At 47.4% G+C, this 16,017-nt stretch overlaps 1 protein-coding gene across 5 annotated transcripts; it reads left to right on the forward strand.

Moving 5' to 3' along the window:
- The first annotated feature begins 2,813 nt into the window (after positions 1 to 2,813).
- Positions 2,814 to 14,699, forward strand: LOC138207632 (CLOCK-interacting pacemaker-like). Of its 5 annotated transcripts, XM_069164998.1 has the most exons (5): positions 2,814 to 6,027; positions 6,113 to 6,136; positions 7,826 to 8,016; positions 8,302 to 8,480; positions 12,707 to 14,699. In XM_069164998.1, exons 3-5 carry the CDS (start codon positions 7,830 to 7,832, stop codon positions 14,027 to 14,029), a joined length of 1,689 nt encoding a protein of 562 aa, XP_069021099.1. In that variant the 5' UTR covers positions 2,814 to 6,027; positions 6,113 to 6,136; positions 7,826 to 7,829; the 3' UTR covers positions 14,030 to 14,699. The 5 variants fall into 5 exon arrangements, with proteins under 5 accessions (XP_069021099.1, XP_069021100.1, XP_069021101.1 ...); XM_069164999.1 differs by lacking the exon at positions 6,113 to 6,136; XM_069165000.1 differs by lacking the exon at positions 2,814 to 6,027 and having other exon boundaries at positions 6,127 to 6,217.
- Positions 14,700 to 16,017: the final 1,318 nt, after the last annotated feature.

Raw genomic sequence — 16,017 nt, forward strand, 5'->3', positions numbered from 1 at the left:
ATGGCCAGTAACACAGTAACACGGCCGGTAACATGGTAACACGGCCGGCAACACGGCCGGTAACATGGTAACACGGGCGGTAACACGGCTGGTAACATGGTAACACGGCTGGTAACATGGTAACACGGCCGGTAACATGGTAACACGGCCGGTAACACGGCCAGGAACATGGCTGGTAACACGGCCAGGAACATGGCTGGTAACATGGTAACATGGCCGGTAACATGGTAACACGGGCGGTAACACGGCTGGTAACATGGTAACACGGCCGGTAACATGGTAACACGGCCGGTAACACAGCCGGTAACACGGTAACACGGCTGGTAACACGGCCGGTAACATGGTAACATGGCTGGTAACATGGTAACATGGCCGGTAACACGGCTGGTGACACGGTAAGGGGGCTGGTAACATGGTAACTAACGCGGTAACATGGTAACAGTTGGTGACACGGTAACATGGTAACTAACGCGGTAACATGGTAACATGGCTGGTAACACGGTAACATGGTAACACGGCTGGTGACACGGTAACATGGTAACTAACATGGTAACATGGCTGGTAACACGGTAACGGCTGGTAACACGGTAAGGGGGCTGGTAACATGGTAACTAACGCGGTAACATGGTAACACAGCTGGTGACACGGTAACACGGTAACACGGCCGGTAACACGGCTGGTAACATGGTAACATGGCCGGTAACATGGTAACACGGGCGGTAACACGGCTGGTAACATGGTAACATGGCCAGTAACATGGTAACACGGCCGGTAACACGGCCGGTAACATAGCTGGTAACATGGTAACACGGGCGGTAACACGGCTGGTAACATGGTAACACGGCCGGTAACACAGCCGGTAACACGGTAACACGGCCAGTAACACAGTAACATGGCTGGTAACACGGCCGGTAACATGGTAACACGGCCGGTAACACGGCAACACGGCAACACGGCTGGTAACACGATAACACAGCCGGTAACATGGCCGGTAACACGGTAAGGGGGCCGGTAACACGGCCAGTAACACGGTAACACGGCTGGTAACACAGCTGGTGACACGGTAACATGGTAACATGGCTGGTAACATGGTAACATGGCTGGTGACACGGTAACATGGTAACTAACGCGGTAACATGGTAACACGGCTGGTGACACGGTAACATGGTAACTAATGCGGTGTTAGTTTTGGTCACAGAATTGAGAATTTTACTGTTGAAACGAGACTTTTTGGCTGCAAATCAAAAACCTTTGCTTTCAAAACAAAAACCTACGAGTTGAGTTGAATGTAGTGGGCGGGGCTTACGCTGGAGACGGGTTTCTATTGGTGGATTGACTCAGACCCACACAGCAGAGGACTGTGTGAGCTCCATTAGAGGTCTGCTGACGTTACATCACTCTTTTCTGTCTTTAAATGCTTTAAAACGTTCTAGTTTGGTTTTATTTCACGTTGTCACTGCCGGTCCGGTCCGGTCCCGTTAGCAGTATACGGTGGTCGGCTGCCGGTACTTCCACCAGCATGTACCGTCTCCGACGTAGTTAAAATTACAACTGTAGGTTTCCACAAGTGGTGCAGGTCCTTTCAGTGACACGTGCTGCTCGTTTTTCAAACGTTTCCCAACAGGCTGCTCTTCATCCGGCGGGACAGGAACCGGTATGAACCGGTGGAAACACCAGCAGCATCCCGCTGTGTGTCCGCTGAAGAATCGACATGCTGATGGCAGCAGAAAATAGAACCAGAGTGAAAGCTGTGCTGCCAAAGTTAAAAGCGTTTCAATAGAAAAAGATGAACAGAACAAACATAACTCCATGTTAAACTCAGTCCTCTCCTGTCGCTGCGGTGAGTCAATCCACCAGTAGAAACCTGTCTCTAGCGTATGCTCCGCCCACTACATCCAACTCCTTGGCTTTTGACTTGAGAGCAAAGGTTTTCAAATTGCAGGCAGAAAGTTTAGTTTCATAATTTTATTCTCAGTTTATATATTTTTACTTACAAACTTGATTTTTTTTATTGCAGTGCAAGAAATTTGCTTTTCAAAGAATTTTTTTTGCTTGCATAATAAAGACACGAAAATACCTTCATAGATTTGGAGCTACTGTTCTGTGGAACAAACAGTTTGTGTCAGCGTCACCATGGAAACAGTAATAGATGATGACAAGTGACAAACCTGTAAGTGACGCCTTCATCCCTGTGATGTGTTCACTGGTCATGAATCACACGCTGACGTCACTGAGACTGGTGTCTGGAAGCTGAGTGTCCTGCTGTCCGTCCATCACTCCTCTTCCCGCCACCACGGTCCTGCTGTCCGTCCGTGGAGGCAGAGGGACCGTGCGTTGTGTTCAGAGACGGGGGCGGTGATGCGTTACGTAAGCAGGCGGCCTCGGCGTCCCGCAGAGACACGGTGCTCTCACGGTGCTCTCAGCTCTCACCCGGCGGGTACCGTGTGCTGCCGGGGAGCGGCCCCGCCTCCTCCCGCCCGCCTCGCGTGTCGCCGCAAACATTCACTGGCTGCTGCGCTGCGTTCACGGCCTGTGGGAGACTCCGGGAGCATGATGACGTTCAGTGGAAACAGCAGGATGGAGGAGACGATGGAAGAGACGAAATACTGATGAGGAGACGAACTACTGATGGAGGAGACGATGGAGGAGACGAAATACTGATGAGGAGACGAACTACTGATGGAGGAGACGATGGAGGAGACGAAATACTGATGAGGAGACGAACTACTGATGGAGGAGACGAAGTACTGATGGAGGAGACGAAGTACTGATGGAGGAGACAATGGAGGAGACGAAATACTGATGAGGAGACGAACTACTGATGGAGGAGACGATGGAGGAGACGAAGTACTGATGGAGGAGACGAAGTACTGATGGAGGAGACAATGGAGGAGACGAAATACTGATGAGGAGACGAACTACTGATGGAGGAGACGATGGAGGAGACGAAATACTGATGAGGAGACGAACTACTGATGGAGGAGACGAAGTACTGATGGAGGAGACGAAGTACTGATGGAGGAGACGAAGTACTGATGGAGGAGACAATGGAGGAGACGAAGTACTGATGGAGGAGACGAAGTACTGATGCAGGAGACGATGGAGGAGACGAAGTACTGATGGAGGAGACGAAGTAATGATGGAGCAGATGAAGTACTGATGGAGGAGACGATGGAGGAGACGAAGTACTGATGGAGGAGACGAAGTACTGATGGAGGAGACGATGGAGGAGACGAAATACTGATGAGGAGACGAAATACTGATGGAGGAGACGAAGTAATGATGGAGGAGATGAAGCACTGATGGAGGAGACGATGGAGGAGACGACGTACTGATGGAGGAGACGATGGAGGAGACGAAATACTGATGAGGAGACGAAATACTGATGGAGGAGACGATGGAGGAGACGAAGTACTGATGGAGATGAAGTACTGATGGAGGAGACGAAGTACTGATGGAGGAGACGATGGAGGAGACAAAATACTGATGAGACGAAATACTGATGGAGGAGACGAAATTCTGATGGAGGAGACGAAGTACTGATGGAGGAGACGATGGAGGAGACGAAATACTGATGGAGGAGACGAAGTACTAATGGAGGAGACGATGGAGGAGACGAAATACTGATGGAGGAGATGAAGTACTGATGGAGGAGACGATGGAGGAGACGAAATACTGATGGAGGAGAGGATGTACTAATGGAGGAGACGGAGTACTGATGGAGGAGACGATGGAGGAGACGAAATACTGATGGAGGAGACGAAATACTGATGGAGGAGACCAAATAGTGAAGGAGGAGACTAGATATTGAAGGAGGAGACCAAATAGTGAAGGAGGGGAACAGATAGTGAAGGAGGAGACCAGATATTGAAGGAGGAGACCAAATAGTGAAGGAGGGGAACAGATAGTGAAGGAGGAGACCAGATAGGGAAGGAGGAGACCAAATACTAATGGAGGAGATCAAATAATGAAGGAGGAGACCAGATATTGAAGTAGGAGACCAGATCGGGAAAGAGGAGACCAGATAGGGAAGGAGGAGATGAAATACTGATGGAGGAGACGAAATACTGATGGAGGAGATGAAATACTGATGGAGGAGACCAGGTAGTGAAGGAGGAGACCAGATAGTGAAGGAGGAGACCAGGTAATGAAGGAGGAGACCAGATAGTGAAGGAGGAGATGAAATATTGATGGAGGAGACCATATAATGAAGGAGGAGACCAGATAATGATAGAGGAGACCAGATAGTGAAGGAGGTGACATGATAGTGATAGAGGAGACCAGATAGTGAAGGAGGAGACCAGATCGTGAAAGAGGAGACCAGATAGTGAAGGAGGGGACCAGATAGTGAAAGAGGAGACCAGATAGTGAAGGAGGAGACCAGATAATGATAGAGGAGACCAGATAGTGAAGGAGGTGACATGATAGTGAAGGAGGAGACCAAATAATGATGGAGGAGACAAGATAATGAAGGAGGTGACTTGATAGTAATAGAGGAGACCAGATAATGATAGAGGAGACCAGATAGTGAAGGAGGTGACATGATAGTGATAGAGGAGACCAGATAGTGAAGGAGGGGACCAGATAGTGAAGGAGGAGACCAAATAATGATGGAGGAGACAAGATAATGAAGGAGGTGACTTGATAGTAATAGAGGAGACCAGATAATGATAGAGGAGACCAGATAGTGAAGGAGGTGACATGATAGTGATAGAGGAGACCAGATAGTGAAGGAGGGGACCAGATAGTGAAGGAGGAGACCAGATCGTGAAGGAGGGGACCAGATAGTGAAAGAGGGGACCAGATAGTGAAGGAGGAGACCAGATCGTGAAGGAGGAGACCAAATAATGATGGAGGAGACCAGATAGTGAAGGAGGAGACCAAATAATGATGGAGGAGACCAGATAGTGAAGGAGGAGACCAAATAATGATGGAGGAGACCAGATAGTGAAGGAGGAGACCAAATAATGATGGAGGAGACCAGATAGTGAAGGAGGAGACCAGATAGTGAAGGAGGAGACCAGATAGTATGACCAGGTCGTTGACAGTGAACACTGCAGGACAGATGCTTTTCTAGAATGTGTCTCATGTCCAAAGACTGATGCATCAAGAACAGAAACTGCACAGATCAGCTGCTCCCCATGATTACTATTATTATTATTATTATTATTATTATTATTATTATTATTATTGTGCTTCATTTATTCACTGAAAAGGCAATTTGGATCTTTGGAATCACATAAAATATGTTTGATTCGTCCTTCACATACTGAAGGTCCAACCTGCATCTGTTGTCTAAATTAAACAGAGATTTGAAATTTTTCGAATAATTTTTGAGTAAAGTAGAACAAAAATGGAAACTAATAAAATAATTGAATTAATTCAGTTTCTCCAGGAGGTTTCATATTTGGTCTGTTCTTTCTTTCAAAATGGATCATTTTAAAACATCTAATGTCAGATGAACATTTTAAAGTGGATGTGTGTTGGACGTATCCTTGTCCTTGTCTGTCCCGATGGACATATCTGAAATACCTTCAGTCCTGTCTCTTTCTGCGTAACAGACCAGCTGACTTCAATATTTACACTAAAACGCATCACACTACTATCAAACGCAGCAGTCACGTGGCCTGTAGACGTCACTATCCAAACACTCGTTGCGGCACGGGATTGGCCAGACCGCTGACCTTACGTCACCACCGAGCTGCTCAGCGCCCGATGAGCTCATGAATATTTACAGTGGGCGTGGTTACAAAAATGCCCAGGATAGATGCTTTGAGGACATGATCAGAGCGGCCGTGTCCTCGCGCAGGACGCTCCGGCGGACGGCAGCTCCGTCCCGAGCCCGAGACGTCCTGTCTTTCTCTCTGCGGTGACACGTCCTCCTCCATCACCGACGCGCAGACTCTGGAGTCCACAATGGACCTGTGAACACGGGGCTGCAGGAGGTGCGCCCTCCCGCGGTGAGGACTTGGTTCGTCCTGCTCTTTAAAGTGAGCTTCTTCTCAGCGCGCGGATTAAACTTGACAGGTGAGTTAGTTGTAGTTAAGGAAGTTGATCCAGTGTGTTTCTGTCTGCTCTGTAATGATTTATCAGCTCTGTGTTTCTACTGCAGCTTCAAACCTTCACTCCGTGTGTTGTGAGTGTCCGACAGACCGTGAAGTGTTCATGCTGTTCCAGCAGCAGACTGCGTTGCATAACTGAGGGGGCGGGACTGACGGTACAGACTACCGGGACCGGCCGCCTGCTGCAGGGGACAGAGAGGACAAACACGGGACAAAGATAGGTCAAACACGGGACTGAGAGAGGACAAACGCAGGACAGAAAGAGGACAAACACAGGACAAACATGTAAAATCACGGGACAAACACGGAACAAACACTAGACAAATATGTAAAAACACAGGACAGACACGGGACAAACGCAGGACAAACACGGGACAAACACAGGACAAACATGTAAAATCACGGGACAAACACAGAACAAACATGTAAAAACACAGGACAGACACGGGACAAACGCAGGACAAACACGGGACAAACGCAGGACAAACGTAAAAACACAGGACAAACACGGAACAAACACTAGACAAATATGTAAAAACACAGGACAGACACGGGACAAACGCAGGACAAACACGGGACAAACGCAGGACAAACGTAAAAACAAAGGACAAACACAGGACAAACATGTAAAAACACAGGACAGACACGGGACAAACGCAGGACAAACACGGGACAAACGCAGGACAAACGTAAAAACAAAGGACAAACACAGGACAAACATGTAAAAACACAGGACAGACACGGGACAAACGCAGGACAAACACGGGACAAACGCAGGACAAACGTAAAAACAAAGGACAAACACAGGACAAACATGTAAAAACACAGGACAAACACGGGATAAATACAGGACAAACACGGGACAAACATAGGACAAATACGGGACGGACAAACAAAGATCAAACACGGGACAAACTTGTAAAAACTCAGGACAAACACGGGACAAACACAAGAGAAACACGGGACAAACAAAGGACAAACACAGGACAAACACGTAAAAACACAGAACTAACATGGCACAAAAACAGGACAGACACGGGACAAACACAAGACAAATATGTAAAAACACGGGACAAACACAGGAGAAACACGGGATAAATGCAGGACAAACACGGGACAGACAAATGACAAACACGGGACAAACTTGTAAAAACACAGGACAAACACGGGACAAACACGGGACAAACACGGAACAAACATGTAAAAACAAAGGACAAACACAGGACAAACATGTAAAAACAAAGGACAAACACAGGACAAACATGTAAAAACAAAGGACAAACACAGGACAAACATGTAAAAACAAAGGACAAACACAGGACAAACATGTAAAAACAAAGGACAAACACGGGACAAACATGTAAAAACAAAGGACAAACACGGGACAAACATGTAAAAACAAAGGACAAACACAGGACAAACATGTAAAAACAACAGACAAACATGTAAAAACACAGGACAAACAAAGGACAAACATGTAAAAACACAGGACAAACAAAGGACAAACATGTAAAAACACAGGACAAACATGGGACAATGCTACACCTTTATGGGAAAGGGGAGACAGAAAACAGAATTTCTACCGATGATATTTGATTGTTGTGCATTTAAAATGAACATGTGTAATAAAGCATTTAGTTAAGTATGTTGTTTGCTCAACATGTTATAAACCTGATCAGCAACATGATAACAAATAATCAACAGTCTCCGTGTCTGTGATATCAGATCATGTGAACGTTAGACGCTGTGTTGTCTTCCTCCAGCTGCATGATGCTGGAGCAACAGGGATATTTTGAGCGTGCAGCCCGCAGCACCTCCAAGAACGGCAAGGACAGGATCAACAGCGCCGCCCTACGGGTGTCTCAGGGCGGCGCACGCAGACACCCGTGTGGAACGGGTGACCTGAGCAGCCGCATGCAGCGCTGCGACTCGGAGAAGGACTCGGGCTACTCAGGTGAGTTCAGGTTGGTGCCGTTCACGATGCTTCTGGTGAACATGTCCTCAGTGATCTGGGTGTCCTTCAGAGATTCGTCTCTATTCTCCAGGACTTCTCTCAGTCCCAACCCTTTAGCTGTCGGTCATCATCACTGATACCATCTGTTGTCTGGAAATGTTCCCAGTTGACTTTTCTTCAACTTTTCTTGTATTACATCCACAGAGACAAACCTCTCTCTCTTTGTTTCTTCTCTTGGTCACGCTCTGTCTGTCCTACATGTGTCCCGTCAACCCTGTCCCTCAGAGGCCGTCTCCGACTCGGTGCAGAGCGATGGAGACGACCAGCGCAGCAGCGTGAGCGAGCCTCACAGGGAGAGCAGCAAAGGCTCCACCCACAGCAGCTCTACTGCTGCAGGCCGCAACATGGCCGCCTGCGAGGAGCTTACGCCCATTTATGTCTTCAAAAACCCGGAGGTCAAGCAGGTGAGGACTTTATCTTCCAGACATAAACAGAGTACAGGTAGAAGTTATCAAAGGATGAGTCACTTTCAATTTAATAAAGTCAGATCAAATTGACTTCAGTCATAAAGCCCAGTTAAAATACATCTGACCTGGTTGCATCTTAATAGTTTAGTCCTCATAACACAAACAATAAAATGAACAAACTATCTTCACATACAGTCATATGAAAAAATAAGTACATCCCATGTTGCCCGTTGTGATAGTGTCACAGGATGAACAGTGACATCCAGTGGAAATAAAATGAACTGCATTCCAATCCGAGGTGCTGTTACTGTGATGCTGATGAAGGTAAAAACAGACCGGAGTCATCATCACTGTAGGTCTGTGATCACTGTTGGTTCTGTTCTGGTTCTGTTCTGGTTCTGTTCTGGTTCTGTTCTGGTGTACAGAGGGAGATGAGAGCATTTCTAATCACATCGACCTCAAACATGAAGATAGAATCTGCAGCGTTTAACTGTCATTCACTGTTTGAAGAATATTTCTCCGACTTGCTGTTCTTCTCTGCTGAAGAAACTATTCAGCTTCTTAGAAGTGGATCATTAAGTTAGTTAGTGATGTGGGCGGATCATTAAGTTAGTTAGTGATGTGGGCGGATCATTAAGTTAGTTAGTGATGTGGGCGGATCATTAAGTTAGTTAGTGATGTGGGCGGATCATTAAGTTAGTTAGTGATGTGGGCGGATCATTAAGTTAGTTAGTGATGTGGGCGGATCATTAAGTTAGTTAGTGATGTGGGCGGATCATTAAGTTAGTTAGTGATGTGGGCGGATCATTAAGTTAATTAGCGATGTGGGCGGATCATTAAGTTAGTTAGTGATGTGGGCGGATCATTAAGTTAGTTAGTGATGTGGGAGGATCATTAAGTTAATTAGTGACGTGGGCGGATCATTAAGTTAATTAGCGATGTGGGCGGATCATTAAGTTAGTTAGTGATGTGGGCGGATCATTAAGTTAGTTAGTGATGTGGGCGGATCATTAAGTTAGTTAGTGATGTGGGCGGATCATTAAGTTAGTTAGTGATGTGGGCGGATCATTAAGTTAGTTAGTGATGTGGGCGGATCATTAAGTTAGTTAGTGATGTGGGCGGATCATTAAGTTAGTTAGTGACGTGGGCGGATCATTAAGTTAGTTAGTGACGTGGGCGGATCATTAAGTTAGTTAGTGATGTGGGCGGATCATTAAGTTAGTTAGTGATGTGGGCGGATCATTAAGTTAGTTAGTGATGTGGGCGGATCATTAAGTTAGTTAGTGATGTGGGCGGATCATTAAGTTAGTTAGTGATGTGGGCGGATCATTAAGTTAATTAGCGATGTGGGCGGATCATTAAGTTAGTTAGTGATGTGGGCGGATCATTAAGTTAGTTAGTGATGTGGGAGGATCATTAAGTTAATTAGTGACGTGGGCGGATCATTAAGTTAATTAGCGATGTGGGCGGATCATTAAGTTAGTTAGCGATGTGGGCGGATCATTAAGTTAGTTAGTGATGTGGGCGGATCATTAAGTTAGTTAGTGATGTGGGCGGATCATTAAGTTAGTTAGTGATGTGGGCGGATCATTAAGTTAGTTAGTGATGTGGGCGGATCATTAAGTTAGTTAGTGACGTGGGCGGATCATTAAGTTAGTTAGTGACGTGGGCGGATCATTAAGTTAGTTAGTGACGTGGGCGGATCATTAAGTTAGTTAGTGACGTGGGCGGATCATTAAGTTAGTTAGTGATGTGGGCGGATCATTAAGTTAATTAGCGATGTGGGCGGATCATTAAGTTAGTTAGCGATGTGGGCGGATCATTAAGTTAATTAGTGATGTGGGCGGATCATTAAGTTAATTAGCGATGTGGGCGGATCATTAAGTTAGTTAGTGATGTGGGCGGATCATTAAGTTAATTAGTGATGTGGGCGGATCATTAAGTTAGTTAGTGATGTGGGCGGATCATTAAGTTAGTTAGCGACGTGGGCGGATCATTAAGTTAGTTAGCGATGTGGGCGGATCATTAAGTTAGTTAGCGACGTGGGCGGATCATTAAGTTAGTTAGCGATGTGGGCGGATCATTAAGTTAATTAGCGACGTGGGCGGATCATTAAGTTAGTTAGCGACGTGGGCGGATCATTAAGTTAATTAGTGATGTGGGCGGATCATTAAGTTAATTAGCGATGTGGGCGGATCATTAAGTTAATTAGTGATGTGGGCGGATCATTAAGTTAGTTAGTGATGTGGGCGGATCATTAAGTTAATTAGTGATGTGGGCGGATCATTAAGTTAGTTAGTGATGTGAGCGGATCATTAAGTTAGTTAGTGACGTGGGCGGATCATTAAGTTAGTTAGCGATGTGGGCGGATCATTAAGTTAGTTAGCGACGTGGGCGGATCATTAAGTTAGTTAGCGACGTGGGCGGATCATTAAGTTAATTAGCGATGTGGGCGGATCATTAAGTTAATTAGCGACGTGGGCGGATCATTAAGTTAATTAGCGATGTGGGCGGATCATTAAGTTAATTAGCGACGTGGGCGGATCATTAAGTTAGTTAGCGACGTGGGCGGATCATTAAGTTAGTTAGCGATGTGGGCGGATCATTAAGTTAATTAGCGATGTGGGCGGATCATTAAGTTAGTTAGCGATGTGGGCGGATCATTAAGTTAGTTAGCGATGTGGGCGGATCATTAAGTTAATTAGCGATGTGGGCGGATCATTAAGTTAGTTAGCGATGTGGGCGGATCATTAAGTTAATTAGTGATGTGGGCGGATCATTAAGTTAGTTAGTGATGTGGGCGGATCATTAAGTTAATTAGTGATGTGGGCGGATCATTAAGTTAATTAGCGATGTGGGCGGATCATTAAGTTAATTAGCGATGTGGGCGGATCATTAAGTTAGTTAGTGATGTGGGCGGATCATTAAGTTAGTTAGGATGTGGGCGGATCATTAAGTTAATCAGTGATGTGGGCGGATCATTAAGTTAGTTAGTGATGTGGGCGGATCATTAAGTTAGTTAGTGATGTGGGCGGATCATTAAGTTAATTAGTGATGTGGGCGGATCATTAAGTTAATTAGCGATGTGGGCGGATCATTAAGTTAATTAGCGATGTGGGCGGATCATTAAGTTAGTTAGCGATGTGGGCGGATCATTAAGTTAGTTAGGATGTGGGCGGATCATTAAGTTAATTAGTGATGTGGGCGGATCATTAAGTTAGTTAGTGATGTGGGCGGATCATTAAGTTAGTTAGTGACGTGGGCGGATCATTAAGTTAATTAGCGATGTGGGCGGATCATTAAGTTAGTTAGCGATGTGGGCGGATCATTAAGTTAGTTAGCGACGTGGGCGGATCATTAAGTTAGTTAGCGACGTGGGCGGATCATTAAGTTAGTTAGTGACGTGGGCGGATCACTAAGTTAATTAGCGACGTGGGCGGATCATTAAGTTAGTTAGTGATGTGGGCGGATCATTAAGTTAATTAGCGATGTGGGCGGATCATTAAGTTAATTAGCGATGTGGGCGGATCATTAAGTTAGTTAGCGATGTGGGCGGATCATTAAGTTAGTTAGCGACGTGGGCGGATCATTAAGTTAGTTAGCGACGTGGGCGGATCACTAAGTTAATTAGTGACGTGGGCGGATCATTAAGTTAGTTAGTGACGTGGGCGGATCATTACGTTAATTAGTGACGTGGGCGGATCATTACGTTAGTTAGTGACGTGGGCGGATCATTAAGTTAATTAGTGATGTGGGCGGATCATTAAGTTAGTTAGTGATGTGGGCGGATCATCAAGTTAGTTAGTGACGTGGGCGGATCATTAAGTTAGTTAGTGATGTGGGCGGATCATTAAGTTAGTTAGTGATGTGGGCGGATCATTAAGTTAGTTAGTGATGACGGCGGATCATTAAGTTAATTAGTGATGTGGGCGGATCATTAAGTTAGTTAGTGATGTGGGCGGATCATTAAGTTAGTTAGTGATGGAAATGAACAAAACCTCAACAATCATTCAGACAAAAAAAGGTTTGATAAAAGATCATCCAGACTTTTACCTCCATGAACTCTGTTAACTTGATATGGCTGCTATATGTCTCATGTCTCCTCTATGTGTCCTGCAGCTCCTCTGTGTGACTTTAAACCTCCTACCCATCTTCCCCTTTTCTTCTCCTCTGCTCTATATTTGCTGTTCATATAAAACCTGCTCCACCTGCTGGTGATCCAGTTTACACCAGAGCAGCTGCTGCATGGTCCCATGGCGTGGAGCGAAGGATGGCTCAGCCTCGCCAGTGGAAAAGCCCCCACTCAACTCCTACTGATCCAACAACCAGCGATGCTGGCCCCCTCCTCCTCCATCGCGCCGCCTCCATCATTTCCAGCTCCACCACAGGAAGTTAAAAAAGGAGGCAGTCGCTGCAACAAGAACCACAGCGGCAAGAACTCCTACCTGCCCATCTTGAACTCTTACCCTCGCATCGCCCCCCACCCCAGGAAGGAGCTCCACGAGGGCAAGGGCTCCATGTGGGTGGAGGGTGTGAAGGAGCGTGGTAGTGAGGGCCAGAGTCGGAGGAAGAGAGTGTGCACTGAGGAGAAGAGGGAGGCGGTGTCCACCAGCCGAGGAAGCAGAGGCTACTCACTGCATAAAAGCAGAGGAGGGCACGGCTTCTCTGCCCATCTGACTGGCCACGCCTCCTCCTCCACCCATGTGACGGGCCACGCCTCCTCCTCCACCCATCTGACAGGCCACGCCTCCTCCACCCATCTGCCAAGCCCCCACAGCTCGGGCTCTGACAGCGTGGGCTCTCCCTCCATCTCCAGCTCCCAGAAGCTCCCACCACCTTCGTCCTCAGACTCCCCCTCTTCTTCCTCTCCCCTGTCTTTCTCCCCCTCCTCTTCGACGGTTCACAGTCCGTACCGTCGGGCTCCCGACAGGTCGTTCGCCCGCCAGCGCCGCTTCTTCAACACGGCGGAGATCCTGAACCAATCGGGTCTGATGGCCATCACGCTGCGCACCAAGGAGCTGCTGAAGCAGAACGCGGCCACCGAGAGAGAGATCGCTCAGCTCCGTCAGCACACACACCACCTTTGTCACGCAGCCCAGAGCAGACTGAACGGCTGCAGCGACCAATCAGACGGCCTCGACAGACTCCTGCAGGCCATGAGGGAGTCAGGCTCCTACCCCGACTTAGACCTGCACCACCCGAAGGTCCTCAGCAGCAGCCATCAGCAGAGCAGGACCGGAAGAGAGGAGGACAAGGAGACGGACAACAACATGAGGACCACAGAGACACTCGGCAACCCGGAAGTCCTGTTTTTGCACAACATCCACGATGGGACATCTCCTCCTTCTCCGCTGTTCGCCCCCTCACCGGGCGGAGAGGAGGTGGAGCACGCTGACAGTCCTCGGGAGCCCATGTCCACGTTCCTGTCTGTCTCCTTTCCCAGGTCTGTCTCTGAACAGGGACAAAGACACACAGCTGTGGACAAGGACTTCTGTGACCTCACAGTGTTTCCAGAGAGTTCAACACACAGTACCTTTCTCCTCTAGCTCCTTCCGGAGGACAGAGATCTGCAGAGGACCTGTGGACGGCCAGAGCGCGCGGGATCTTCTGTTCCTTTAAAACTGAACATATGAGGTAGCAGAGAGGACTTTTTCATTTAAAGTTCAACATGATGGACATATTTTCAGTCAGGGATCCATTTCTCCTCGATGTCTTTGCCTTCAGTGGACAGGGCTGTCCCCCGTTCAGACACAGAGACACGAGAACACCGGCCAGCTGCTGCTGTCGTCTCCTCTCAGAAGATCCAGCCGACGTGCTACCAGATGTTTTACAGTATTTTACGGCTGCTCGGTCACAGTTTGTAGATTCATCACGTTGATGAATCAAAAGGGCCTCGTCTATAAAGCAGTGTGTAGGATCCATACTTAAAGTGTATGTACGCATAAAAAATAAAAATGACATACTCTATAGAATTCTATATAGAATATGTAGATAGAATTCTCTGATGCACAAAACCGTGCACGCGCACACCGGCACGTCAAGTTCCCTTTATAAATCACAATCCACGTGGAAACATAGATCCGCCTCATGTCCCGCCTTCAACACGCCCACATTCAACCATAAATGGGCAACACAAAGCATCAAATGAACGTTGATGCATATAAAATGATCCATGTGGCTCAGTGGTTCTTTGGTGAATCGTGACAACAACGGAGAGGAAAACCCGGAAACGGGATTTTTGCAACACAGAACTGGAGGTGTTTGCAGTCGAGGTGTTTGAGGTCCAGGTGTTTGAGGTCGAGGTGTTTGAGGTCCAGGTGTTTGAGGTCCAGGTGTTTGAGGTCCAGGTGTTTGAGGTACAGGTGTTTGAGGTCGAGGTGATTGAAGTCCAGGTGTTTGAGGTACAGGTGTTTGAGGTACAGGTGTTTGAAGTCGAGGTGTTTGAGGTCGAGGTGATTGAAGTCCAGGTGTTTGAGGTCGAGGTGTTTGCAGTCGAGGTGTTTGAGGTCCAGGTGTTTGAGGTCGAGGTGATTGAAGTCCAGGTGTTTGAGGTCCAGGTGTTTGAGGTCGAGGTGTTTGAGGTCGAGGTGATTGAAGTCCAGGTGTTTGAGGTCCAGGTGTTTGAGGTCGAGGTGATTGAAGTCCAGGTGTTTGAGGTCGAGGTGTTTGCAGTCGAGGTGTTTGAGGTCCAGGTGTTTGAGGTCGAGGTGATTGAAGTCCAGGTGTTTGAGGTCCAGGTGTTTGAGGTCGAGGTGTTTGAGGTCGAGGTGATTGAAGTCCAGGTGTTTGAGGTCCAGGTGTTTGAGGTCGAGGTGATTGAAGTCCAGGTGTTTGAGGTCGAGGTGTTTGCAGTCGAGGTGTTTGAGGTCCAGGTGTTTGAGGTCGAGGTGATTGAAGTCCAGGTGTTTGAGGTCCAGGTGTTTGAGGTCGAGGTGTTTGAGGTCGAGGTGATTGAAGTCCAGGTGTTTGAGGTCCAGGTGTTTGAGGTCGAGGTGATTGAAGTCCAGGTGATTGAAGTCCAGGTGTTTGAGGTCCAGGTGTTTGAGGTCAAGGTGATTGAAGTCCAGGTGTTTGAGGTACAGGTGTTTGAGGTCGAGGTGTTTGAGGTACAGGTGTTTGAGGTCGAGGTGTTTGAGGTCGAGGTGATTGAAGTCCAGGTGTTTGAGGTCGAGGTGTTTGCAGTCGAGGTGTTTGAGGTCCAGGTGTTTGAGGTCGAGGTGATTGAAGTCCAGGTGTTTGAGGTCCAGGTGTTTGAGGTCGAGGTGTTTGAGGTCCAGGTGTTTGAAGTCGAGGTGTTTGAGGTCCAGGTGTTTGAGGTCCAGGTGTTTGAGGTCGAGGTGTTTGAGGCCGAGGTGTTTGAGGTACAGGTGTTTGAAGTCGAGGTGTTTGAGGTCCAGATGTTTGAAGTCGAGGTGTTTGAGGTCGAGGTGTTTGAGGTACAGGTGTTTGAGGTCGAGGTGTTTGAGGTACAGGTGTTTGAAGTTGAGGTGTTTGAGGTACAGGTGTTTGAGGTCGAGGTGTTTGAGGTACAGGT

The sequence above is a fragment of the Embiotoca jacksoni genome, unplaced genomic scaffold (genome assembly GCF_022577435.1).
Source record: "Embiotoca jacksoni isolate LCO1_2020_lvr unplaced genomic scaffold, fEmbJac1.0.p SCAF_33, whole genome shotgun sequence".
Lineage (NCBI taxonomy): Eukaryota > Metazoa > Chordata > Actinopteri > Embiotocidae > Embiotoca > Embiotoca jacksoni.

Excerpts from the sequence above, each read along its gene's own strand:
- LOC138207632 (XM_069164998.1), top strand. The coding sequence starts at position 7,830 with ATGATGCTGGAGCAACAGGGATATTTTGAGCGTGCAGCCCGCAGCACC. Across the intron at positions 8,017-8,301 it reads GAAGGACTCGGGCTACTCAG|AGGCCGTCTCCGACTCGGTG; the intron begins GTGAGTTCAGGT and ends CCTGTCCCTCAG. Across the intron at positions 8,481-12,706 it reads AAAACCCGGAGGTCAAGCAG|TTTACACCAGAGCAGCTGCT; the intron begins GTGAGGACTTTA and ends CTGGTGATCCAG.